The sequence below is a fragment of the Dipodomys merriami genome, unplaced genomic scaffold, assembly GCF_024711535.1.
Source record: "Dipodomys merriami isolate MVZ:Mamm:240054 unplaced genomic scaffold, mDipMer1.0.p SCAF_69, whole genome shotgun sequence".
Lineage (NCBI taxonomy): Eukaryota > Metazoa > Chordata > Mammalia > Rodentia > Heteromyidae > Dipodomys > Dipodomys merriami.
In genome coordinates, this window is record NW_027206279.1 from 1,372,461 (window position 1) to 1,400,387 (window position 27,927).

General features: G+C 45.0%; 1 protein-coding gene across 1 annotated transcript in view; it reads left to right on the plus strand.

Annotated features, from left to right (window-relative positions):
• Fmn1 (formin 1) overlaps nt 1-27,927 on the plus strand; it is a 225,881-nt gene that overhangs the window by 120,484 nt on the left and 77,470 nt on the right. The window contains 5 exon segments of the mRNA XM_070005715.1: nt 12,171-12,258; nt 21,192-21,253; nt 21,785-21,873; nt 26,027-26,156; nt 27,466-27,612. Of these exon segments, the coding sequence (XP_069861816.1) occupies nt 12,171-12,258; nt 21,192-21,253; nt 21,785-21,873; nt 26,027-26,156; nt 27,466-27,612 (516 nt within the window).

Below are 27,927 nucleotides of genomic sequence, written 5' to 3' on the forward strand. Positions count from 1 at the left end.
GCCATCCACAACCCAAGACTAGTGTTTGTAGTTACACAGAAAATAGTGTGTTAGTCTAAATTAAACTGCAGTGCTGACTTTCAGTTCACTTTCCTATTCATTATATAGTGAATGAAGCCCCGGCATAGTATCAGGATCTATGATTTATACTGCAGGCTCTGACTCTCCTTAATGCTGAATCCTGGACATGTTCCCTTAAGTTCTCTGGGTCTCTGATCTTTCATCTGTCATAAGATAATAATTCATTTGAAGAATTAATGATTCCTAACTTTACTATTCCCTAATGTTGCTTTTCCTTACCAAGGATGGATAGACAAGGGAATCACGCGTGAAGGATACCTCAGTGTCAGGCCTGACACAGTGCCACAGATCAGATCAGGCTGCATGTGTGTGTCAGGAACAACAGCACACAGGGAACACTTAATGATCGTATTAGTTCTCCAGTCTTCAGAGAGTTACTTTTAAGTAGACCAAGTTTCTTTATGAGCTTCTGCATGGAAAAGCCGGGAATCTGATGGGAAATTAGGAGCCAGTTAGCAGAGTCTACACCTCATAATGTGACCTCTGTGCTCTTAGTTCCTACAGCTAACACAGCAAGTGGAGTGGAAGTCTTAAAACGCTCCTTGAGGTGCAGAATATCAGAACTTACCCGCACATAGATATTCTTACATGTACATTTTTAAAGTGAGTGTGAGCCAGATGCCAATGGCTTACACTTGTAATCCCAGCTACTCAGGAGACTGAGATCTGGGGATTGAGGTTTGAAGCCAGCCCAGGCAGAAAAGTCCAATTAACCACCAAAAAGCCAGAAGTGGAGCTGAGGCTCAGAAAGAAAGGAAGGGAGGAAGGGAAGGAGAGCAAGAAAGGAAAGAGAAAAGAAAGAAAGGAAGGGAGGGAGGGAGAGAGGGAGGGAAAGAAAAGAGTGTGTGCAAGTGTGTGAGTGGAATGAACTATTGGATTTCAGCCTTGCCTTATTCGTGTATAACATGGGAGTCTACTGCAAACCAAGTGCTTCTCCCTTCAAAGACGGGGATATTCCTCTTCACTGTTGAGTATAGATAAGCCATGCATTTGGCAGGGGCAGCCACTGGGCACGTTGAGTTAAGGCTTCATCACTCTTTCCTTCATCCCTTCCTTAGCAGACCTTCCAGGGCTCAGAGGCCAAGAGCTCAGGTTACACCAGACGGAGATATCCACTTACTCCCAGTACAATGGTCATACTTCCAATTTTTGATAAAATACTTATGAGCCAGTGCTTGGTTTCCTTTGGGCCTAACCTGATTTCTCTCCAGCTGAGGCTAATTTGCATGGCTGTAAACACGGGCCCTACAAAGCTCACCAACTGTGATGAAAGCAATGGAAACCTGAGCCTACTGAAAACTCAAAATCCCTTTCCTTACCCACGGCTGACTCTGAGTCACGCCTTAACCCCAGAAGGCAGCCTGCACGCTGCAGTTACAGAAATGTTACTCTGAATGATCTGATTAGGGCAGCAAGGTTAGCCACGGTCCATTTACAAAGACAATTTGAGAAGAAATCATGTGCATAGCATGCTATGGGTCAGCCACTGCTCTGCCAGGACCATTATCAGATCTCTTCTGTGGGGTACCGATGGAATTGGAGGGCTAGGGATGAGTGACAGAGGGGATTGGGCTGTAGAGCTAGAGTGAACAGGCTTGCCCCCAGCTGGGTTCCTTAGTGGCTGCTGCTGCCCCTGCGGAGGTGTGGGGGAGCCTGAGGGCCCAGGATTACCTTCAGCTCCCCCTCAACGTGCAAGGAAGAGGGAAGGCTCACTGGACAGGGACCTGGGGCTCCATGTTGACACTCGAGCGGCCAGATGGAAGCTATTGGACGTTTTGATCCTTTCCTTCACGACTAGAGTGGTCTAATTGGGACTTGGCTCCAGACCCCCCAGGCCCTGGTTACTATATAACCTGACTTTTAGTGTTTTCATTTTCATTAATTAACTTTTATGCCAGGTACCTTGTTAGCCACACTAAGTCATTTTACATGTATAGAATACCCCAAGAGGTGAGAAGTGGGGGTCTTTCAAAGTGCTAGAGAGCTGCCAAGAACCAGGGGATTAATTCACAATCTAATTATCACATCCCTCTACCTCCTGCGGACTCCCTTGAACAGCCTCCTTCATCTAAAGCAGACTTTTAAACTTTGTTTGCAAATAGCTCTTGTATTCATGTTGATTTTGGAGATTTTTGGATCATCTATTTTGGGTGTGGCTGTCTTCCTTTCCATCCAATTCAGGAACATAAATGTTACTTGGAACACTAGGATAAGGCACATTAATTAACAAAGATTTATTTAAAATGAGGCCAAGGAAAAGGCATACTGCTTGGGCTGGGGCTCATTATAAATAGCTCCTCTGTACTATAATCATCTTACTAATGGAAGAAGTGAGACAGAGAGATGATTGCCTAGAAAAGAATGTGGTTTAGAGCAGTTATGTGTCCAAAGCATGATATCTTTAGATGCTTTAGTGAGACATGGGAGAAATAAGGTCCCGTGATGAGTTTTGAGAAACAGCTTCACAGATAGACCTAGCCATTCAGCTGGCTAGCCTCTGCGGCTGAGGGCGCATGGAGAGGAAGTTCAGGCACAGCAGTGCAGAATCCCGTCTTGTCAGCTGAGACCCTGGTGAAGACAGTGGCGAGGCTGTGGTAGGCCTGAGCTCTGGATGCCTGGCTAGTACAGCTACAGTCACAATAGACCAGCCATGGAGGTGGGACTACTGGACGGACTGGTGGTTTGTGGAAAGGCCTGGGACTCTTGGAGTCATCTCCGTCCAGGGGTACGTACACTCCTCCAGCTTCTGGAAGCTCTTCTGTGTACATCTCCTCATCTGTAAAGTGAGAAAAATCATAGCACATACATCAAAGTATGCTTGGAAAGGTTCAACTCAAGCATGTGTTTAGCCAGGTGCCCCATGGTATTTACTGCTTCCATGGTTCTGTTACCCCACCGTGGTTACCACAGAAACCATCACCGTCGCCCCCACCACTGTTACCATTACCATTGCCATCACAATTATCATTGCCCTTACTGTCACTACTACATCACCATCTCCATCACCACCACATCACCATCATCACCACCACCATCACCATCTCCATCACTACCATCACCACTACCACCACCATCACTTATCTCCATCACCACCATCACCACTACCACATCACCACCATCATCACTACCACCACCATCTCCATCACCACCATCACCACTACCACCACCATCATCACCACCATCACCATCTCTATCACCACCATCATCACTACCACCACCACCATCTCCATCACCACCATCACCACTACCACCACCATCATCACCACCATCATCACCACCACCATCACCACCACCACCATCACCATCTCTATCACCACTGCCACATCACCATCTCTATCACCATCTCCATCACCACCATCATCACCACCATCATCACTACCACATCACCACCACCATCACCATTACCATCATCACTACCACATCACCATCTCCATCACCACCATCATCACCACCACCATCACCATCTCCATCACCACCATCACCACTACCATATCACCACCATCACCATCGCCATCACCACTACCACATCATCATCTCCATCACCACCATCATCACCACCACCATCTCCATCACCACCATCATCACCACCATCACCACTACCACATCACCACCACATCACCACCATCATCAGCACCACCATTACCATCTCCATCACCACATCATCATCATCACCATCACCATCTCCATCACCACAATCATCACTACCACATCACCACCATCACCATCTCCATCACCACCACCATCACCATCTCCATCACCACCACCATCATCACTACCAACATCCTCAACACCACCATCACCACCACCACCACCATTGTCATCACAATTACCATTGCCCTTACCGTCACCACTACCACATCACCATCATCATCACTACCACATCACCATCTCCATCACCACCATCATCACTACCAACGTCCTTACCACCACCACCATTACCCTCACCACCACCATCACCATTGTCATCACACTTACCATTGCCCTTACCATCACCTCTACATCACCACCATCATCACTACCACATCCCCACCACCACCACCACCACCATCACCCTTACTATCACCACCACAACTACCACCATCGCACTGCCACCAACATAACCATTACCCTCACCACCACCATCACCATCACCACCACCACTATTACCAGTTCTTGAACTCAGAGCCTTGTGTTCTGACTTGTCCTGCTTGTTCTTGCTGGTGTTCTATCCTTTGACCCATGCTACCAATATGACTTTTTTGGTTATTTTGGAGATAAAATATGGCAGGCTTTTTTTTAAACTTGTCTATCTTTGAACTATGATCCTCCAATCTTAGCCTCTTGAATTACAGTCTAATACAGGCATGAGCCCCTAACAAAAACTATTTTTTATAGATCAAATATAGTCAAACATTTAGAGTTGTCAATGGTTCAAAATGAGAATGGAATTTTTTTAATTTGCTGTCCAAAAAATCAACAAAAACAAATGGTTCTCTGAAAATAATTACTATATTCAAAGGCCTCTAGCCAGTTTAAACTAACAAAATTATTAGGGAGATAAAGATGGTAGCTACAGATGCTTCAGAAATGTGTAAAATAACTCTGTGAACAGACTTCTACCAGTAAATGGAAATGATATGAAGTAGCTTCCTAGAAATATCTAAATCATCAAAACAGTTCTATAAATATTAAGGAAATTAAATCAGTGTTTAAAAATCCCACAAGAAAAGCACCAAGCCCAGGCATTTTTATTACTCCCAAATTTCCTTCTTACACATAGCTCGTAGGGAATAAAAATTATGTCAGACTTCTGGCTAATGTGACTAACCTTGCTAGCGCTCCAGCAAGGGTAGGAAACTAGAAAAATTATAGACAAGTTTCTGTCATAAGGCCCGATGTGACAACCCTAACAGAATATTGTCAAACTGGATCTGGCAATGCCTAAAGTTGTTTGATGATTAATTATGGCTTATTGCAGGCAGGGAAATTTGATTCAAAATTGGAAACTGTTTTCTTTAAATTAATGAATTAGTACTAGATTAAGGGAAAAAACCACTGGTCATCCAAGAGGATAATAGAAAAAACACTTGATTAAATTTGATTATGATTTATGATGAACTTTTGTAGCTAAGAATGAAAGGGGTAACTGTTAGTCTGTGAGCAAAAGGAATAATAAACAAAAAATTCAGAAAAGTGGTAGGGAAGATGGGACGCATATAAAGATATCAGAGTGGACACATCTCTAATTAACCACCAAAGGCCAGAAGTGGAGCCGCAGCTCAAGTGGTTGAGCACTAGCCTTGAGCAGAAAAAACTTAGGGGAAAGTGCGTGGGCACTGAGTTCAAGCCCCTGAACCAGCACATACCAAAAAAAAAAAAAAATTAGAAGAAGGAGAAGGAGAAACTATCAGAGAAGAATGCCTTGAGTTGTAAACTGTATTGTAGTAATCATGGTTGCTGTGAGTGAGGTTCTTCTGCAGAAGGCATCGTCAAAGGAGAACGTGTGGTATTGAGTGTTTCTGCAGTTAGCGACCAGTGGCTACAGGCTCTGAAGCTGAAAGGTGCTGCTTACTGTTGCCAGCTCCTCACCTGCTGCTGGGGGAAAGAGCCAGGTAATTTGCATCATGAATACACTTGAAATCAAAGACCATCCATCATTTCTGATATCTTGAATGCGATGATTATCATGTCAAAAACATGATGACATTGAAGATAATAACATTTTTCTTGCCCATTATCTATAAACAGGTTGGAATAATTGTTACCATATGTTCTCTTCAAAAGCCTAATACTAAATGTGAGAAATAAAAAGCACCATTGCAGCCACTACAGATATAGTTGAGACTAAGTTCAAGTTCTTATTAGTGAGAAATTATATAGACAAGACTGGAAATCTGACGAGATGGTCTGAAGACAAGTCTGAAACTGCCATTTAGCGGTTTAAGAAGGGCGAGATGTCTGTCTGTAACTTGGGACTGGCCCGACATGAGAAAGATATTTACAATTCATAATAAGTACACAGCATTAGAACTCTCCATGGAGACCCATGGGGAAGTGGGTGCATTTCCAACTGTCTATGTGGCAGGAGAAATTTCTCTGGTCATTAGGGATTCTAAAAAACACAGAGGTATAGTTAATGTATGCTCCAGGTGCAGGACGTGGGGAATGTTTACATCATCTTGCTCTTCACAGTGTGCCTATGATCTTGGAATAAGCACCTGTGTGAGTTTATTAGAAATACGAGGATATCAAGGCCCTGTGTTCTTATCCTAGGACCAACTTAGCAAACTGTCACAAACTAATAACTTCTTATAATTCTGAAGTCTAAGAATCCAAAATCAAGCTCTGCACTGGGGCCATCTTTGCTCACTTTGGTCCTGTCTAAAGACAGGAAGATGAATGTGTCCGTTTCTCCTGATCATTTCTTCTCACGTGATTTGATTTGGAAACTCACTTTCTACAGAACACAAAGGCAGCCTAGCTTGCCAAGAGTATCTGCCCACCCCGTACCTTGCTGTACTCCAGGCCTAGCCGCAGTTCACCTGTGGTGGCTTCTCCACGTTTGCAGACAGGATGGAACCCATCAGTCTGAAAGCCAGTAAAAGAGCTTTTCTGTCCATCCGTAGGGATGGGGAGCCAAATATGTTTTCAGACCAGGACAGGATGACAATCTGCCTTTTCACATTTCTTGGTGAAGAGCCCAAATCCTTAAAGTAAACTTCATTTCAGCAATTTTATGTGTCCCCAAAAATAAGGGCATGGAAGAGATTCAGACCTAACAGTTTGACAGAACAGTGAAGCCCAGTTTCCCTTGAAACATTTAATGGGGCAGATTATCAGCTGCATGTGGAAAGCTTATGTTAATGGCATTATCAGGCCAGTTGACAGAGGCCTCTATCCAGAAGCTTCCCAGGCCAGACTGGCCATCAGCAGCTCAGTCCTGTTTTTACCAAGTCAGATGACATTTGAAAACATGGCCTCCTGGAGCTCACCAGCCAGCCACTCCACCGTGACGCTGGAGAGGGCAGGAGAACAGGGGCCGGAGTCGGTTGTTTGTCTGGGTGCCTGCCAAGGAGCAGTTGCATGTGCCCAAGGAAGTGTTTGTTCTCCCTGAGGAGAGAGCAGAGCCCCACCCCTCCACAGCTCCTCCACGGCTCAGACCTGAAGGAGCAGCTGCCTGCCTACCTCCCGCTCGTCACTGCCACACTAGACAGCCGCAGGTGGGGGGGTGCACGTGGCCTCACCGTGAAGCCATGTGTACGTGTGGATACGCATGCCTGTGTGTGTGCTTATGTGTGCATGCACGGCTGTGTCTCTGCATGTACACATACCTGTGCACATGCATATGCTTCACTTGTGGCAGCCTGTTCATGTTCACCTGTGTGCATGCATGTATGTGCATAGTTGTGTGCATTTGTGTACACGTGAATGTTTGGTTCATTGTGTGCATTTGCACACATGTGAGTTGTGCATGAGTGCTATGTGCACATGTGTGCACACATACATATGGGTATGTTTACAGGTATATAACCGTGCTGGGTTCACACATGGGCAGGTTCATACAAGTATCCGCGCGTTATTAAATGAGAGTGTGTACTTGTGTAGAAATGTATATTTATAAGTGTGTTCCTGTGTAAATGTGTATGAGTGTGTTGTGTGTACATCTGCATCTGTGTGTATGCCTTGTGTGCATCTGCAAATGTGTACTTGTATGTGTGCACATGTGTGCACGTGTGTAGTGCATGTGTGTGCTTTGTGTCTGTTTACATTCATTTCCATGCATTGTGTCTACACATGTATTCTAGTATATATCTGTGTATGTGTGTGTTTGTCTGTGCATAAGTATGTATATGTATGTGCATTCATGTGTATTGTGTTTCTTGTGGTGTATGTGCATGTGTATATGTTTTTCTGTGAACATGTACATAAATATGAATGCATGTGAATGCTTGTGTGTTTCGTATAGATGTGTGTGCATGTATGGTTTTGCATGCACAGTGCATATGCAGATGTGTGTGCATTTTTATTTGTGTTTGTGTGTTTGCGTGTGCATATGTACACCTGTGTTGTTCATGTGTCATTTGTGCCTTATGTGTGCAAGCATTTTTGTGCCTGCAGTGTGTACTTGTGTGTGCATTGGTGTGTGTATTCATGTGCATATGTGTGCATGCACTGCAAGGCCTGTACTCACAAGCCACCACATCTCACTACTTTGTACCCTGTATCACTTGTAAATTTTTCCCATTGGTAATTTCTCAATTCTCTTTTTACAAATTAGATTTTTTATTATTTGAAAGGCAAAAATTTTCTATCAAGAATAAATGACTGAGTATAAAAACAAAATCTAAGGATGCTCTTTTACTCTTCCCTTATCATCCCAAGATGCTGGCCTCCAGTCCAGCCCAAGCTGAGACTCCTTGCTGATTTGTGTTCATGCCTGGAGAGTAACTAGAGGGAAGCATCAGGTTGATTGTCAGTTTGCTGTCCTTTGGACAGTACCCTGGCTTCTGCATCCCTAACATAGGATTCTAGCTCACTTTCAACACCAATCATCAATGTCTTAAAGATAAATGCAGCCAGAAGTAATGGCACAGCTTGTATCCCAGCCCTTTGGAATTGGAGGCAGGAGGAGAGAGAGTTGGAGGCTGGCTGAGCTCCATGTAATGAGATCCTGGTTTAACTCCTCAGTAACAACAACTAGAACACTTTGGTCCACTTGGTGGCCTCAGCTTAGAAATGTGAAAGATCACTGTCCGTGAGAAGAGCTGGCTTCTCTGTAATACACGTGCTTGGCGCCAGCCTCTTATTGCCCATAATTTTTCCAACGAGTAGAATTTTGTGTGTGCTGACGTGATACATAAGCGAAAGATACCACTGTCTGAAAGCACAGGAAACGTAACTCCTTTTTATTTTATTTTATTTTTTAGAATTTTACTTTGGAAGAGTTAGGTGACCTATTTTCTGTGTATTCTCTACCATGTTGTCCACTCGTATGGAGAGGCAAACCATGCAACCATTTTTTTCTGCATAGCTGAGAGTGTACTCAAGGGGTATCTGACATACATCATTTCTGTGGAAGCTAATGTCCACTCACAAACATGGAGCACAGGGGTGAGGTGTGCAATTGATTCACCCAGAAAAGGCAGCACTTTGACACACTTGTTTTCCAGAAGTAATCAAAGCATGTTCATTATGTTAGTGCACGTGGCTGTGTTTAAGTAGACAAGATGCCTGCTCCCCAAGTCTATATAAAACAGACCACTGGAGGTGAAAAGAATCTCATGTCTGGAGCTGAGGGAGCTGGGATAGAGTGATGCTGAGGAGTGAACTGTCTGCTTGCCTTGGTATAAATGTGGGTGCGTTCGATGTCTAGAAAGGACTCAGTGTAGAAATTAGCTTTCAGAATTCAGCCAGGAAAGGCTGAGGAAGAAGCCCGCACTGCTGCTCTTAATTGTGCCAAACTCACTCCACTGAGCATGCTTCCGCCATTTGTGGTTATTCAGAACCAGTTATTTTTATTTTTGCTTTTGGCCTTGTCTGCCCAGTGCAGAAAGCTGAAGAATGAATATATATGGATTTTCCAAAGATACAAAATCTCCATGGGCCTGGCAAGAAGTCTTTCTCTAACTGTCTGGCAAGAATTATTTAGAAGAGTGGTCAGGGTGTGGTTTTTTCCAGTATAGCAAACGTCTTCCTATTCTTGCTTTAATTCTTATTCAGAGAGGCAGATATAAATCCACGTATGTGAGAAATAATAATGATGGTATCCACTGTTTCATGGTACAGGTTTAGGCAGTGTGCCTGCCTCCCCCCACCCCGCCCCCACCGCCCTGCTCTGCTCTGGAAGGTTCCTTAGCCAATGCAGTAGAGCCATGTGTGAGGGACCCTGATCCTGGCATGTGGCAGGGGTCTGGAAAGGCTTCGCCTTAAACTAAGCATGTCTAATAGGGTTTAACACAGCCTGTGAATTTGCCCCTGCACAAGGTCAGCTTGTAGGTCAGTAGAACTCTGCCCAAATTGCCTTCTCCCCCAGAATGTAATTACACCTAGGAGAAGCCCATGTACTGTCAGGTTCAGCCGATTCCAGATAGGCCTGAGATAAACCAAGGGCTTGCTAACATTCCTCAAACACAGACTTTTTTGGTATTTAACATAAAGCATCTCTTGTGAAGAGCGATTTGAAGTCTGTGGAGGGATGGAGGCCAGCTGTTTTCAACCTTGCCCTGAGCTCAGGAAGAAGTGGTTGGAGATGGAATCTAAGTTGGACATCAAGTAAAACACTGCAATGACAAAAGTCTCTTAGTACTAGAGAATGGTTTTGAAAGATGCCAAAGGACGAGAAATGGGCATTGTAGGGATATAGACTAGACATAAGAATGCAAGTTTAGTCTGTGTTTACAGTGAACTGTGATTTGTTTGAAAAAATGACTATGAATATATGTGCAGTGTATCAATATAATTTTAATATTTTTTCAAGGTGCGTATTATTTTAAAATAAGATCCATACTGAAATATACAGACGCTGGTCTGGGCCAGGGGCAGGCAGAGAGATAAGTTGAGCACAGTTTGCAGATTTCTTCATTGTTGAGGGTTAAGATGATTTAAAAACCCATTTCAGCAGAGGAGCACTGGATGAGCAAAGTTTCATAAATAACTCCTATTCTCCATGAATGTGTTTGAAGTCTCTTCCCTGAACAGCCTGGAATAGTCGCTCCCCTACCCTCCTCCCCAAGAACCTGCGTAGAATGAAGTCACCTTGGGAGCTGTCTTCTGTCTCTGCCTAAACGTAGAATTGACATTCGTATGAAGCAGCTGTGGGCTGCTAAAGTGAAGAGTCCCACCAGCATCTGTCATTGTTAGATTTTAAGTCTAATGGTTATGTGACAATAGAATTCTAAACATGAAGAGGAAAGATAAAGCCCTAGTGATAGTTGAATCAGGATCAATGTGATTTAATGATCATCTTGATGAAAATAAACTTGTACAACCAACAAGCAAACTTAAGCTAGCTGGACACTAATATGATATGGTATCTGCTGCTCTGTATCTTATCTTCACTGTTTTTTGGCAAGTCTATAAGTAACTTAGGTGGAGACTTAGGTGTGGCCACTTAGGTTAGTTTGTATTTTACCCACCAATATGCATTAAAGGGTTTTCTAGGCTCTGATGATATTTTTCGTAGCCTCTCCACATAAAATTTTTTCTTTAGTGGAAACTTTGTAGTCTTCTTAGGAGGATTTGGTTTACTAGGTTTGGATAAAGCTATACTTTTCCAGGGAACATTCACAAAGGAGGAGATCATTGGCAATGAAGTATGTAAAGTTTTTTTTAAAGATTGTAAAAATTTTTATATACATATATTATTGAAATTTATATTATACATAGTTAGAATCTGTTGTGAGCATAATTTTAAAATAACTTTAAAGTTTAATGTACAATGTGGTTAAAATAATGTATTTGAAAAAAAATCCAAGTAGCCAGGTGTGGTGATCCACACCTGTAATCTCAACACTGGAAGGCAGAGAAGGGGGATCCTGAGCCAGGGCCAGCCTGAGCTCCATGGTATGACTCTATCTACAAAATGGGGGGGGGGGGATCAAGCTGGGCGCTGGTGGCTCACACCTGTAATCCTAGCCACGCAGGAGGCTGAGATCTGAGGATCACAGTTCAAAGCCAGCCTGGCAGGGAAGTCTGTTAGACTCGTATTTCCAATAAATTACCAACAAAGCTGAAAGTGGAGTTGTAGCTTCAGTAGTAGAGCACTAGCTTTGGGCAAAAGCAGCTCAGGGCTTCAGTGCCTAGACTCTGAGTTCAAGCCCCAGGATCAGAAAACAAAATAACAACAACAAAAAATAGTAAAATAAGGTATTGTAAAGGCTTTAACTGTTTGTACAAAGCTGGTTGATTTCTTTGTGATATTTTTCCTTTATATTATATAATGTGTTTAATTGTGGACAAGCTACTTTTTAATGAAGTATTATGGGGAGCATAGGACTGTGGCACCCAGTTAGTTCATCGACCAGTATATCTGAAAGTTGTATTGTCCTCAGTATGCTCTCTGAAAGATTGTGTGGTTATTTGAACTTTCATTTTTTTAAAAATACTTCCAGATCATCAAGTTATTGGATGGAAAACGGTCTCAAGCTGTGGGAATCTTGATATCTAGTTTACATTTAGAAATGAAGGATATTCAGCAAGGTAAGTCTTCTCCATCCTTCCTCCACCTTTCTAGTATATTGTACAAAATAGTGTATTTCATTAGGACGTGTTCATTCGTGTATATGGGCTGTTTGAGCACACCTTCCCATACCCATCCTTGCCTGCCCTCTGCTCCTATGGACCCTCTTTCTGTTCCCTAATAGTCCAACTTGGAAATCTTTTAAATGTTTTATTGTGAAATTTTAAGCACATACATCAGAATGCCGTAGAAAATCCCCTGTGTTCGGTACCCAGCTACAAATCCCCACCACTAATCCTCTGTGCTTGGTACCCAGCTATAATTGCTCCCTCCCTTAGAATTACATCTCTAGCTGGGCGCCATTGGCTCACACCTGTAATCTTAGCTACTCAGGAGCCTGAGATCTGAGAATCACAGTTCAAAGCCAGCCCCGGGCAGGAAAGTCCATGAAACTCTTATCACCAATAAAATGGAAAGTGGCGCTGTAGCTCAAGTGGTAGAGCACTAGCCTTGAGCTGAAGAGCTGAGGGACAGCACCCAGGCCCAGAGTTCAAGCCCCATGACCGAACAAAAAAAAAAAAAGAATTACATCTCCAACAGTTTACAAAGAACAAGGGGACAGTAGACCATGACAAATAAAAAAAACATGGTAACACAATCAGCAAGGTGTAAACGGGGGAGATGACAAGAAAAGTGACAGGTTTCTTCAACAAATGAATCACAGAAGACAACAAATAGAGATGGACAGTAGAAAACTCTAGATGAAAGGGAACGGGAGAGACAGGTGAGTGGTATGGTAGGAGGGTCTGTGAGTATCTTGAGTTAGGAGCTGGAGGGAAAGGGAGAGGTAACTGCCCATGCAGGCACACCAAGTCACTTTGACTTGGCCGTCGACGATAACAGCACTGGAGATGTCTGAACACGATCCCTGCCTTTTATTGGTGATGCAAAGAGAGAGAGAGAATGGCTATGGTTAGTCACCACCGCCCAGCGTAATAGGCGCGGCTTAGATCATGCATCGGCCTTGGCGTGCTGGAGCGTAGGGTTCCGAGGAGACCGCTCCGTTCAGCCCGCACTGCAGGTGCCCTGCCGCCTCCCAACAGCATCAGTGAAACACATTGTTGCCTTGTTTGGGGTGCCTTGGCTTGAGAGAGGCACATGCCACCAAGCTAGGAGCAAGAGAACACCCAGGAGATCAAAGAGCAGTTGAAACACAACCAGCCATGAATGTAACTAACAGAGAGCTGCTGCCTTGCCCAGCCGCGCAGTGCACGCGCAGGATGACATTGTTTGGAAATCCCTTTTGAGGTTTACTTGTCACTCAAAGCCACAGGTAATAAACCATGGACAGCGCGAAGCAAGCGAGGGGGTTCTGTTCCGAGGGTGGATCTGAGGGAGGGCTGGAAGGCCTGTGCAGGCTAACGTGCGCAGCGACACCTGACAATCCCAGCCTGCCCGCCACGTGCTGCTCTACCCAAAGGGCTCTCTGACACCTCTGAGGACAAGGCGAACTCCATACACTGCCAGAGTACATAACACCGAGCCAGAGGCCTGCTGCGGAGGGGCGTGGCCTCTCTGGTTCTCCATCTCTGAGATGAACTGTCTAATATTTAAAAGCCGTTAGCAGCTGTGGACACAGCGGCTGTCTGCATGGTTGCAAATTGGTGTTTTTGTTGCACATGAGCAAGCTCCTCCCCTCCTGTCCCAGGAGAGATGATGGGAAGTTGCTGCTGAGTGTTCCCAATAAAAACTTGCATGTATATGGCCACAGACAAGGTGCCAGAAACAACCTGGCATGCGTGCAGAGTTTCCCGTACACTCAGGATTTTTATTTATACTATTTGATCAAACATCAAAATAAAGCATTTTTCATTTCGGTTCCTGGTAGCCCAGGGCCGTAGACTGCGGTTCTCCGCAAGCCGTCTGACCTCTGTGAGATGCAGAGAGCTTTCCACACAGGAGGGGGACTTAGAATGCCCACTAGGCCTGAGCCCAGAAGGGTTGGCCAAGGAAGAGTGAGCTTGGATGGGCATCTGAAATCTGCCATGGAGTTTTTCTGTCATCCTGAGATGAAATCTCACTGTCGCCTAGAAGAGCCTGTTCAAAAGGCCTCAGCCTCCCAGCTCCCTACCAGTACACACACACACACACACACACACACACACACACACACACACACACACACACACACACACACACACACACACACACACACACACACACACGCACACACAGCATGCTTCTCCAGGTGGGCTGGCTAAAACACCTATGTTGCAAAAGTGTGTGGCAAAGCTAGCATGCACGTTGTAAGACATGAAAACCTGATTTTTCTTGAGGCGATTGTGAACAGGATTGCTTTCTAACTTGTTTCAGCAAGTTTGTTATTGGCACCTACAAAAATACTGAGTTGTGCTACCTGCTACCTTGCTCAAAGTGTGTATCAGGTCGAAAAGTCTTCTAAGGGGTCTTTAGGGTGCTTTAGACAGAGCATTGTGTCATGTACATATCTGGATAGTTCTAAGATTAAATAAGACAAATAGTATTTTAATGCCTTGCTATTTCTAGTGGCTTCAGGTTTCCGACAGCCTAATACAGTTAGGATGGGACTTGCTGTGGACGTAGTGACCACAACTCACATCTCAGAGAGTCATTGTGTTTGTGGGCTCACCTTCTTGACAGACCTACTCTGGCTGCCCTTGTTTTTACCTGGTTCTGTGACGGGTAAAGGCATAGCATTCATTCTACCTTTTTCTTGTTACTGAAGGATAACCTTCTCTCTAGGGTCTCTCTGAAGGAATCTTTAAGGCCAACCTGTTTGTTTTGTGAAGTTTAGTTAAAAACAGATTTTGGAGTTTTTTTAATCCATCATTTAATTCCTCCTCTCCCCCCATCATAATATGTGGAGAGCAAAGAAAACGCAGTGTTGGCGGAAGGCGCGTTCCCTCCACAGGGGCGCGTGACGTGCCTGTGACATACATACCACGGCCACGCGTGACGTGCCTGTGACATACATACCACGGCCACGCATGACGTGCCTGTGACATACCATGGCCACGCATGACGTGCCTGTGACATACCACGGCCACACGTGACGTGCCTGTGACATACCACGGCCACGTGGACCACTGTCAGGCCCCTTGTCAGGTATCAATAGAGCTCATTAAAAAGGCAATGCAACGTTGGTGACAGTGTTGAAAGGGGTGACGTTTGATCAAGATGCACGGTACTCATAAACTGCTTTGTTGAATGGCAGCTCCTTAAATACAATATATTTTTAATCTTTTAGTGAACTAAACATTAGCCATGCTTTTCCCCAGAGGCTAGAGCAGCTGCACAGCTAGGACCCGCCCACCTCTCTGAACCACTGTGCCTTCCTCCACCCCAGACCTGAGTTCCAAAGGAAGCCTTTCTTTGTACCTCCCCTTCGGGCAGTAGCTGAGACTGTCCAGTCTGCCTAGAATGTAACTTTGGCTTAAAAGAACCAGAGCTAATGGAAGAACAGAAGCAGCTTAACCTAAACTGTTTCTCGTCCCACTCCCTCCCGGGAGGAGAGGCAGACCAGAGGGGACTTCTGTGGGCTCCATGCTCCCTGTCCGTCTTTGAGGTCTGAACCATGGACAGTTTCACTGTACCCATAAAACAGCACCACAGGCTCCGCGAGGCACCGCACATGCATGGACCTGGGCAAGAACTAAGGTTTTGTTGCTTTATAAGATGGTGTTATTTTGAGGTTTTGGAATGGAGTAGTTAAGTGTCCCTTTTGTAGCTGTCACTTTGTCTGTCTCCCAGACAACTCCTGCTTGCTGTGTCATTTAGCTTTGCCACTCACCCGTCAAAGCCTAAATAAAAGCCTCCCTTGCTAGTATGACATTCAGGCACTCAGCAATATGTTCTTTATGCATCTAGAACAACTTTGGTTGCTGTTTCTTCGTTTCTCTATATGTCTTTCCTTCCTTTTTCAGTGTGTTTAGGAGTGAAGTGTCACGTTTTAATTATGGCTATCTTTTCAAGAAAAAATTGACTTGATGTTTCTGTGAATTTTAGTTAAGATAAAGTATTGTCAAATTACAGGGTTTTATTGTTGTTCTTTGTTGAAAAAGTCTGTGTTCTATAACCCAGTTTCAATATTGGTCATTCTGCATTTCTGCAAGTTACTTTATTGAATAAATGGAAATAGCACATTAGAATTAGCATTAGTGATAGTTAAATGATGGTTAAACTGGACATGAATATAAAGAACAAAGATGAACTTTCGGAACATGAACCCCATGTGCTTCCTGCTCAATTATTTCTGATTGGTACAAAAGGCACGTGATGCCCGTTAGAAGCCACGCTTTCTCTGTATATTTTTGCAGGTAGTTGGTCCATTGGTTGATTATTGGTAGTTTTCAGATTTTGTGTGCATGTGCTGGTCCTGGGGCTTGAACTCGGGACTCGGACACTATCCCTGAGCTTTTCTGCTCAAGGCTAGCACTTTATAACTTGAACCACAGCTCTACTTCTAGCTTTTTGGTGATTAATTGGAGATAAGAGTCTCAGGGACTTCCCTGCCATGGTTGGCTTTGAACCATGATCCTGAGGAGCTAGGATCAACAGGTGTGAGCCATCAACACCCAGCTGCTTTTTAGATTTTTTTTTTACAGGACAAGGTGAAGTAGTTATTTATAGCCTGGCATCTGAGCAGAAAAGATGATGTAGAATCTCATGGCAGCAAATTCTCACTGCCGGGGAAGTCGGCTGCTGACTGCAGAATGGAGCTTGAGAAATCGAGTTGTGTGGTCTGAGTATCTGTAAAGCAGAACAGTGACTCACCCAGCCGATCTTGCCCTGCTTACCAGCTGCTACCCCCAGGAAAGTGTGCCTACTGGCCCCACGCTGTGCCACAGAGGACAGCGAATCTGTCACGTTGGTCCCAACCCAGCGCCCTCAAGCGCTGCACTCGGGTACTTACACCAAGCAAGGGCTTGGTGTTTTTGCACAGCATGCCTGGCGTCATGGGATGTGGGACGTGTGGTCGGTCTGACTTTGTCATGGGCTCCTCAGCCGGAGCAGGTCTGGTCTGGTTTTCTGCTCGGCCTGGGAACGGTCCCACTCTCTGCTCTTCTCCTGCCACCCCTTCCCTTCACCACTTGCAGCTTTTACCACGGCCTGAACTTCCTTCTTGGGAGCTGAGCCTCAGGAAGAGGTTCCTGTCCCCGCCTCCTTCAGCTCTCCAGTTCCACCTCTGTCTCCTTCCGGAACACTGCTTACCTTTTCCTTTCCCTGGGAACAGTCTGGGGAGAAGCTTTCTGGGAGTTTCTCTTTAAGTTGTATGGGCATTTTTTAAAAAAGGCTTTCTCTGTCACTTTGCTCATATTATTCCCTTTTCTCTAACAACTAACTTTTATTGAAACCTTAACATTCTTAATAATTTCAGCAAATCAAGGAAGTTTAATGTTACTTGGAAATCAGCAAAGTCTGGCTGAGAATAAATCGAATCCATTTGTAGACCATTGTTAGGCACTGGCTTTTGGGAAGATAATCCTGTCAGTTACCAAAGGAAACATGAAGAATAAAACAGACTGCATAAATATTATTCTTAAAACCATCACCAGCCAGAGACTGGTGAGCCAGCTCGAGCTGTCTGTTATGTCTTCTACACTGTGTTAATCTCACAGACAAAGGCATACACCTTCTGTGTCCCAGGTCTCCCATTTTTCTCTTCCAGAGATGTTCCTTCAGTCCAAGAGAGCATCTCCCAGGCTGGGGACGTCATTCAGAGGTAGATTGTGTGCCTAAGCTGCGTGTTCAATCACTGGTACCACCCAAAGAAAAGAAACCAATAACTTCATATGTGGCTCCCCTTGTCTTTTATTAATTAGAAGTCCTTCAAACAGCAAGCACACGTTTTATTTATGGACATGGTAGAGTTGGAGATAGAGACATGTTCAAGGTTAGGAAGAATTTCTGTTTGTTCTTCCTGCTGACACAGTGAAAACCTGGCTCCTCCACAGGCAGTTTGCCTACTGTGGGAGAGCCCAGTCCAGCGGCGCACCTAATGCAGGCGTGTAGTTTTATGTGTGCCTGTTAATTTGAATCTGTGATACTGAGCTGCTCTTTGTCCCTGCTGATGGTTATTATATCTTAATGGGCAAAACACTACTCTAATGATTCTTGTGTGTATAACTGTTGGAGTGCAGAGCAGGCACCAGAGACCACATAAAAATGTTTGCCTCAATTTCCCTGCAAAAAAGAAGCCCAGAAACCAGACTCAACCAAGTAACAGATTTTTAAAGGTAAAGGAACCCAATAAAATTACCAGCTTTTCACAGCGTGTGTCTACTTCCTTTTGACATATTGTGAGGTGAGGTTGAAATATTCTCACTGAACTGACAGTGTGAGCAGGCCAACAAGGAGGGCGGGAGATAAAAGTGAAACCCACCACCATGATTGATTCCAAGGTAGCTGAGACCTGGCTTGCCCTCACCGCCAGCACACCGGCGGCGGCGGGAGGAGGGCTGGGGTAACAAGCCCGCAGGAAGCGAGGACTGCTGCGGGTTGCTGCAGCAGGGCCTTGTGGCACGCTAGAAAACTGTGTGGAAGGGCATTTTGAAATTCATCTTATAAGATAGAAAGTGAGCAAATGCGTGTGTGTGTGTGTGTGTGTGTGTGTGTGTGTGTGTGTGTGTGTGTGTGTGTTGTTACTGGTGGTGGTAGTGGCTTTCATTTATTTGTTCATTTGTTTTTTTTCTTTGTACTAGAAATTGAGCCCAAGGTTTTGTGTATACTACCACTTGAGCCACAGCACCATTTCCAGTTTTCTGGTGGTTTATTGGAGATAAGAGTCTCACGGAGTTTCCTGCCCTGGCTGGCCTCGAACCGCCATCCTCAGATCTCAGCTCCTGAGTAGTTAGGATGACAGGCGTGAGCCACTGGCGCCTGGCAGAGCATGTGTTTTTATACTACAAAGTGGAACTGCCTGATCCTAAATGACTCCAAAAAATAGTATTTTAATCAGAGATTGATTTCTTTACACTTTGTGATCATTAATTAACTAACGAAATGGGTTTGTGTAGGTAATGATCTATAGTTTTAATGTAAGTGCTTTCAAGAATGATTTAACCAGAGGCCACCCACTGATTCTCTAATACATTGTATTAGAGAATTAGTATTTTAATCCAGAATTGTCAGGAATGAGTTCTGGGCCTCAGTGTGAACTGTATTGGATGAATAGGCAGTGGCATTATGTCCATGTAAGTTAACTCTCCTAGAAACCCTAGGACTTGAGGCTTTGGGGGTTTTCCTTCCTTGGACATTCTAGACAGAAATAACAGAAATGACAGAAATACATAGCTGCCTGGACTCAAGTGATCTCTTGATACTGTTTCCTCCATTTTTGAATTTTTAAAATTTTATCGTTAAGATACATATGTAGATTTTAAAGTGGAAACTTTACAGTAATCCTAAACTTCTCTACATTTCCCCGACTAGTCCCTCTATCTGCTTCGTTCCTCCCCAGGTGCTCTGTTATCACAGTATAATATTGTCATCTGTCCGTACCCTGCCCCTCCTTCTGTGTCTCTGCGTTCTCTTTTTCAAGACCCCGTGTACTTGTCAAAAGACTGTCCCTCACATCCAGCAGAACTCATTCCCCGGGAATCACGCAGCACACACCAATACCCACAGGTATAGGACTTCATATGATTCTTCACTACAGAAGGAGAAATACAGTTCAAAAGCAACCTAGTCCATCCCTACCAGGTCAGAAGAACCTGGCAAAAAGCAGCCTAACAGGGTTGGACAGAATAGTGGTACAAGCAACGCTTGAAGACATTCTGAGTATCACTAGTGGGTTTAATAAAATTAATTAGCCCTCCATGGAGAAAATTTACTAGTGGGCTGGTTAATTTCACAAAGTAAAGGCAGGGAAGGGAGGTGGGTTAAAGAACAAACCTTATTAATTTTAAATAATTATTTAAAGATGTGTGTCCTGCTCATTTCAAACACTTCGATAGCCAAATCCATTAAGGTTTTAAAATCTCAATGTTTGTATCTCAGAATTTATGGGAAGGAGCTTCTCAAGATGAGATGATAAAAATATGAGTTAACAGAGAAATGGCTCATTCAAGAAACAGAGCAACAAAGAACCCTGGTACGATCACGAGAATAAAAACTTGTCTTAAGACTGACTCATGGGAGGTTTCTGTAATCTTAATTTGCTATTGGTGCAATTATTACTCTTTCTTGTCTTTTTAACCCAAACAAGATGTTTGCGGTGGCCATAGAAAGGTCCCTGAAATCACATGCCTGAATTCACTTAATTTGCCAACATTTTCTTTTTTCTCTTTCCCTTTCTGGTAATGGGCACAAGTCAGTTCTGGTGCATTAAGTGCTAAATCTCTTCAATTACCAGCCGGGAAGAAAGATTTAAAATTGTGCTTCAGACCTACAAACTGATTGACTTTTAAAGCACAAACACTTCTCCTGTGGAGCCTAAATTAAACTGCAGAAAGGACAAGGGGCCTGAGGAATTAAACCAGGCAGGGCATGGTGCAAGGCCATCATAGGAACAAGCCCCCTGGTGTGCAGGAAAGGCAGGGCTGCAGAAGCAGCCTGGGGAGCTGGAGAGCGAGGTGCCAGGCGCTCCCCGGCCCGGCCCCGAGGCCTGACCGGGGCCCCGAGGCCTGACCGGGGCCCCAAGGCCTGACCGGGGCCCAGAGGCCTGACCGGGGCCCAGATGCCTGACCAGGGCCCGGACGCCTGACCAGGGCCCCAAGGCCTAACCAGGGCCCGGACGCCTGACCAGGGCCCCAAGGCCTGACCAGGGCCCGGACGCCTGACCTGGGTCCAGAGGCCTGACCAGGGCCTTGAGGCCTGACCGGGGCCCCGAGGCCTGACCGGGGCCCGGACGCCTGACCGGGGCCTCTGCCGTGGGACCGCTCAGAGCCCTACCCTGGCCTTTTCTCTTCCGCAGCCATCTTTACCGTGGATGAGTCCGTGGTTGACTTGGAGACCCTGGCGGCCTTATACGAAAATGTGAGTGTCAAAAGCATACAGAGCCAGAGTGTCCATCGTTTCCTTTTTCTCTAAGAATCTCCAGACCACTCATGCTCTTTGCTAGACAGGGTATTGACATAGCATGGAAAAGATTAAGGCATGGAGATGCCAGCGTGCACAGGAGCAAGCCCCTGGCACTGAGGGCATAGATCTCATCATGAGCCGCAGTAGCCACCACACAGGTGCCCGGAGCCTGGCCCTGCTGCCCGCTGGCATGAAGATGAGCTTCCTGGTATCCACAGGAACGCTGATGCCAGCCCGGATGGCTACCATTAGGCCCAGTGAGTGGCTGACACTTGAGATGGGAGCCAGCCTGGGATTGTAGGGGTGAGGTGTGCGGTCCAGCTCTACTACTGTCTGACCAGGGACCTTGGCGGGCCCGTTACCAAACTGCTTAGTCCGGTTCCATCATTGGTACCAGAGCTAGGATAGTGGGACACCACGTTGGTCTTTTGTGCCAAAAAGAGAATTGCATATGTTTAACCACCATGAACTTTTTCTCCCAAACAGCGAGCCCAAGAGGATGAATTGGTTAAAATAAGAAAGTACTATGAGACGTCCAAAGACGAGGACCTGAAGCTGCTGGACAAACCTGAGCAGTAAGGACACTTGAACTCTGTCCTCCTCGGACGGAAGGAGAGCCGCAGTCTCTGTGTTGCTGCCTCTCAGTTCCGACTGTCCCAGGTCCAACTGCGCTCTGAGCTCAGTTACAGCACCGTCATTCCCGTGACCTTTGCAGAGGGAAGAATGATCCAGCTGCTGGGAAAAGCAGACTTGAGATCTGTGCTGCTGGGTAGTGTGTCCCCCTCCCCCACCCCTTCCTTCTCCTACCAATTCCTTAATTCCTTCTAGACTAAACATCCTAACCAAAAGCGTAACCAAGGAAGGAAGAAGGCGTTGCTCCATGTTAGGGTTTGCTGATGCAGTTGAAAAGATGGTATCAGAGCCACAGAATTCAAATTGATTTTTCAATGTCATAATCAGTACATGTAGCTTGAATATGCCTGCTTTCCCCCAGATTCTCTCCTTGGTCCTCCCAAGTCAGCGGCAGCTTTGTTACCTTCCCTCCGAGCCAGCTTCTCCTCTCCATTGACTCCCATTCCGTGTGTGCCTTGTCCTTGCCTGGGCTCCTGGAGTCTCTAAGACTCACATGAGTTCCTGGGGCTCTGAGGTGCCAGGGCCCCGTCTGGTTCTCCAGAGATATGGGTGGGTAGAGAGGTCTGGGTTTCCTGAGATGCTGACAACCACACCTTACTGGTAGTTTGGGAACCCGAGATGAATTCCTATCACAAGGAGCTGAATCCAACACCCCCAAACCCCAAGCCTAGGAACACTGGGAGTCAGCTCAAATGGGATTCCTTGCCTTCAGTCCGCTGTTGTTCGTCAGCATCCTACCCAGCATCCACCAACTAATCCCACGTTGCGTTTGCTAATGTCACAACCTAATTCCTAAGGGCTGAGGAGGAGCCATGAACACTGAGACACTGGCATGCTGATAAGATCGTGGGAAGTGTTTGGGGCCAAAGGGCATACCAAGCCCTGGGGTTAGGCAGCGAAACAGAATGGAACTTGAAATGCTTTTCCTGTGAAGGATGAGCTAGTATTTTATTCTGTGTGGGTCAAAAGATCTGTCACAGTTACTCAAGTCAGCCTCTGAAGTGCAAAGGCAGCAAAGAAACACGGCTGTTCTTGGAATGGGATTTTATTTAGGAATGCTGAAATTTGAATTCATATCACTTTTACATGTCAGCAGTGTTAACCTTCTATTGGTTCTTTTTCAACCATTTAAAAATATGAAAACCAAGATTCTTAAGTTTCCTAAGTCAGGACATACGCTGCAGGCTGAATTAGACCTACAGAGTTGATTTGCCAACCCCTCACCCACTTGGCAGAATGGATGAGCAGTCAGGAGAGATGGTGTTTCTGCCACCAGAAGCAATCCTCCTTCTAGCGCTGCTTCCCAAGACTAATCGCCAGGACATAGAATAATGGTGGCAGCGGATCATCAGACAGCCCATTGTTCTTGGGTTTTGTGCTGATTGTCTAGCTGGAGGAGCACTTCATAATCATTGCAACGGCTCTGTGATCACTCACAGCTGTGTCCTATGGCAGAGAGGCCTGCCATGCTGTGCTGCAGAGGCGCCGGGCGCCGGATGGAGGGAGAGGTAGATAGAGGTCCAGGGCCCTGGGTTAGCGTCACCTTTGCTCTCCACCGCCAGCACAGTACAGCATTTGTCTGCTTTATGCCAAAATCTGATTCTCTGGCACATCATCTGCCACTAACTCCCAGTGACTGACTGTAAAGGTGTTTTACATACTGGAAAACATGACTCATTTATGGTTTAGCATTGCAGTTTCCCCGGCGTCCTGCGGCGCCCAGTCCCATAAATCATGACATGGAGAGGCCAGCCTCCCCTCTCACCTCATCAGCTCCTTACACCCCATGCCAGGCTCAGAAAGCCATTTTCCACAGAGGTGTCATCTTCTGGGACGAGGCTGTCTGAGAACCACACCCTCCGGGGGTAGCCCTCTACCTCCCGCCCAGAGAGGGTGGTGAGGGGAGAGGAGATGCTTCTGGATTTGGTGGAGCCGATGCTCACCTGCCATGGCCTTAAATGGAGACGCCACATACCTGTTGGCCTGTTCTAATGGCAGATGCACAGCTAACTTAGACCTCACGTACCTGGATTCTCCTTTCTGGAAGCATGCACGTGACTACGTGAGACTGTGTTTTACCACTAATGGTGTGAACACATGCCTACAGAGGTTTAGAGAATGGTGGTGCCAGAGGGGCCACATGGCATCCATGCCGCCTGTCGGCTAGGTTGGCTCTGCAGCGCAGGACTTCCCTCGTGTGTATGTGTCAGCTGAAGTTACGCTTCTTCCTGGGACCCAGGCCTGCGTTAGATGCAGAGGGTGGGGCTTCCTCCACGCTGTGTAATCATAGAACCTGGATATAAAGTCAGACGATCACAGGAAATCAAGTAATGGATACTTACAAGCACCAAGGCCCAGTGTTCAAAATCCTATGCTTGGGAACACATAAAAGGCTTACTGTCCACGCACGTATCTGTAGAGTATAAAACAGCGGTGAAACAAGGTATCAGACACTTGTGCTTCCAAGCCTTTAACCTGTTCTTCTGATAAATAAAATAGATAAATGGGAAAGGAGCCTTTCCTCGAGTATTTGCCTGGTTATTTTTGAATTGAAAGTAGTTTAAAGATATTTTTTTCTAGCCGGGTGCTGGTGGCTCACGCCTGTCCTCCTAACTACTCAGGAGGCTGAGATCTGAGGATCGCAGTTCAAAGCCAACCCCGGGCAGAAAAGTCTGTGAGACTCTTATCTCCAATAAACCATCAGAAAACTAGAAGTGGTGCTGTGGCTCAAGTGGTAGAGTGCTCGCCTTGAGCTGAAGAGCTGAGGGACAGCGTCCAGGCCCAGAGTTCAAGCCCCACAACCAACAAAATATATTTTTTTTCCAAATTTGCTTTTCCAATATTTTTCATTTTCACATTCTACCAAATATATCTATCTAAACTCAAAATCCAGAGGTCAACCAGGACTCTTCTCAATCTTCATGGGATCAGTTGATTGCTTTGTATCTTCTTTCTTGGGTACGTTCCTCATCCATCCACTCAGGCCCACAGCTCCCTCCCTCTTGGAAGATTACAGTGGTGGTTCAGTAATTTCCTCAGCCTCAAATCCACTGTCATTTCCAGCTAAGCATGACTGTGATGACTGCATGAGACAAAAAGCTGAAAGATCATTTCCCTGTTTATGACCTGTCATTCATTAGGAAAAAGTTTAAACTCCATTCCATAGCTTGGCCTGCATATCCAGAAAGTCTCAAAACTAAATAAACTAACTAAAAAAGAGCTACAGCTTTGCTCCCCTATAAAGTGTTCTTAGTGGGAGACTGCAAAATGTCAAGGTAATGGTTGTTATAAGTTGACTAAGACTTCCAGAAATATCAGCCATCATTTCAAAATGAAATTGATGACCATGAGTTGGTTCTCTCCCTTTCTAAGCTCATATCCAGCTGTTTCCACACAGTTTAGTTTATATCCTTTTCTCTGGTAGTTGGCCTGGACAGTGTGTAGCTCTTCCAGTTTAATTTCACACAGGATGAAGTGGCCAACTGCTCAGACAGTCAGCTACTGTGTGCAGGTTGGTACCCAACTCCAGCCAGGTCTTGAAGAAGCTTTAACTGTCTCCTTGCTTTGCTCCACATACTGGGCTATGAACTACCTATGTGAGTACGTTGACATGGAGAATTCGGTTGTTACAGACTTTTATATAAGTGGGCAAAAACAGAAGCCATCTTACCACAGTAAGAATTTTTTTTTAATCAGTTGACTAGATATTCACATGAAGAACCTACTTTGCTTGCCCATGTGGATGTACTTTTAGAAAATGCTTCAGTACAAGAGAACTCATTCTGACATTTTTCTCATAAACTAAAAGACTTTCCATTTCAAGTTCACCCCTGCTTGAGTAGTAAGCCACAGAGAACTTCTTTAGTACATTTGCATAGCCTTTGTGTTCCTAAGTGTATACACCATACATTTATTCATCGCCACAGAAACCCTCAGCACAGTGGCCCTGTTGGGAACAGTAACTCCTTTAGACAGCCTGTTTGGTACCTTTCATAATTACAAGCTGAAATTTTCAAACAAGCACTGTTCTCATGGAAGATCTTTTCTACTAACCAGAATGATTTTTTTTTCAGTGTTTCTTTTTTCTGTTGACAGGTTTTTACATGAGTTAGCTCAGATCCCTAATTTTGCCGAACGTGCCCAGTGCATAATCTTCAGATCTGTATTCTCGGAGAGCATCAACTCTTTACACCGGAAGATTGAGATTGTCACGCGAGCCTCTGAGGTATGTTTGCTGTGAAGTTCAAAGCTGGCCTGACTTCCGTGGGGTCCAGTAAAGGAGGAAGTGAGGAGTCAGAGAAAGCAACCATAGTGCCTTGTGGACACCTTGTTGCTTTCTCCGAAGGTGAGTGTGTGGCTGGCCTGCCCGAGAGAGGAAGAAAGGAAGGGGGCATGTAGATTCAGGCAGAGAGAGGAGGCAGCCAGGAGTTCACAGGCTTAAGGAGCAGTCCAGACGGTGTACTCTGTTCCCTTTCTACCTCTTCAACTTGCATAAGGGAATTTTGCTGATCATACCTGATCACCTCAAACCTGTCTATATCCCAAATTAGAAGGATTCTAGAGATTTGACGGGTGAAGTAACTGACGATCATGAATGACTGGCAGATAAGTCTGTTGACGTCACTGTACTGGTGTGCATTAGACAATTAAACTCTCGTCTTTGTCTTTCTCACACGGTGATCCATGCTCTGGGGACGTGAGGTGCCTCGACATCGTACTTGAGTACTTCATGGCTTACCTAGAGGTTTTCATAAAAGATGCTAATAAAGAAAGCATAAATATTACCCGAGTACCCTGAGGGGGAAGAGCAGAAGCTGCCTAGAGAGTTTTGCTTACTTTCTTTCCCCTAAAATAAAAGACAAACAAAAAGAGTATAAAGGGGAAAAATGCTTCCATTTGAAAATTTGTACCTGAAGCAAAAATAAAAGAGAGGAAAAATAAATGAGATAAAGGAGCTGAAGAAAATCCTAAGCGGCTTGAGAATGGTAGAAGTTTATATAAATATATATATAAACAATCAATGTGCATTTAAAAGCACTGTAAACATAACCTATGACCTCAAAATGCATTATTGTGAGGTTGTACTCCCATTTCCTGTGTCTACTCTGTGTTTAACTGTGCTGTTTGCATAGGCACATAGTCCCCAAACAGATCCTGAAAAGACATTCTATATCATTCTACTTTGAGGTCACCAAAAATAAAGCCTAATTCTATTAACTTCCTTGAATCAGTCTGCAAGTACTTTAAGAATGAAAAATAAAATTAAGTCAAGTGGAGCTATCAATATGAAGAGTCCATCCTCGATACTAGGACGTGTATTGTGTATAGTTTTTGAGTGTGTAGAAGATATGGCTTTAGTTCTTTTCATCAAGAACAGACACCGATGGCTTCCTAACGTGTATTTTCACCTCGTTTGCTGTTAATACTCTTGGTAACAAGGCATCAGGCGGTTGGTTGGTACAAATACTCCTGGAACCCAGTGACTACTGTGTGGTTGGAGTTGGGCCTGTCCTCACCCGCGCTTGTCCTCACAGGGCCTGTTGAGCATGAAGAGCGTGAAGGACATCCTGGCTCTCATCCTGGCGTTTGGAAATTACATGAATGGAGGGAACAGGACCAGAGGACAAGCAGATGGCTACAGCCTAGAAATTCTGCCCAAACTCAAGGATGTCAAGAGTCGGGTATCTATTTTTGATGAGTTTTTATGATTTCAATTGCCTTTGTTGATAGAAATAACAAAAGGTGCTCCCGAGTGTTACATTTCTTGCTCTTTCTTTCCCCTAACAGTAATCAAGTATTTGAGAACATGAATTGTCTTCTCTACTTTCTTGGGACTTTGGAGTAAAAATAGGTTTTTCATCTTAGATCTTATTTTTAGTGACACAGTTCCCTTTTTTGTTTTTGGTGTAACATACATGAGTAATCCGAGCCGCTACTGCAATGGAAGATAAAACATTAAAACATTCATTGTGGTGCAAAGGCTGGAGTGTGTTTGA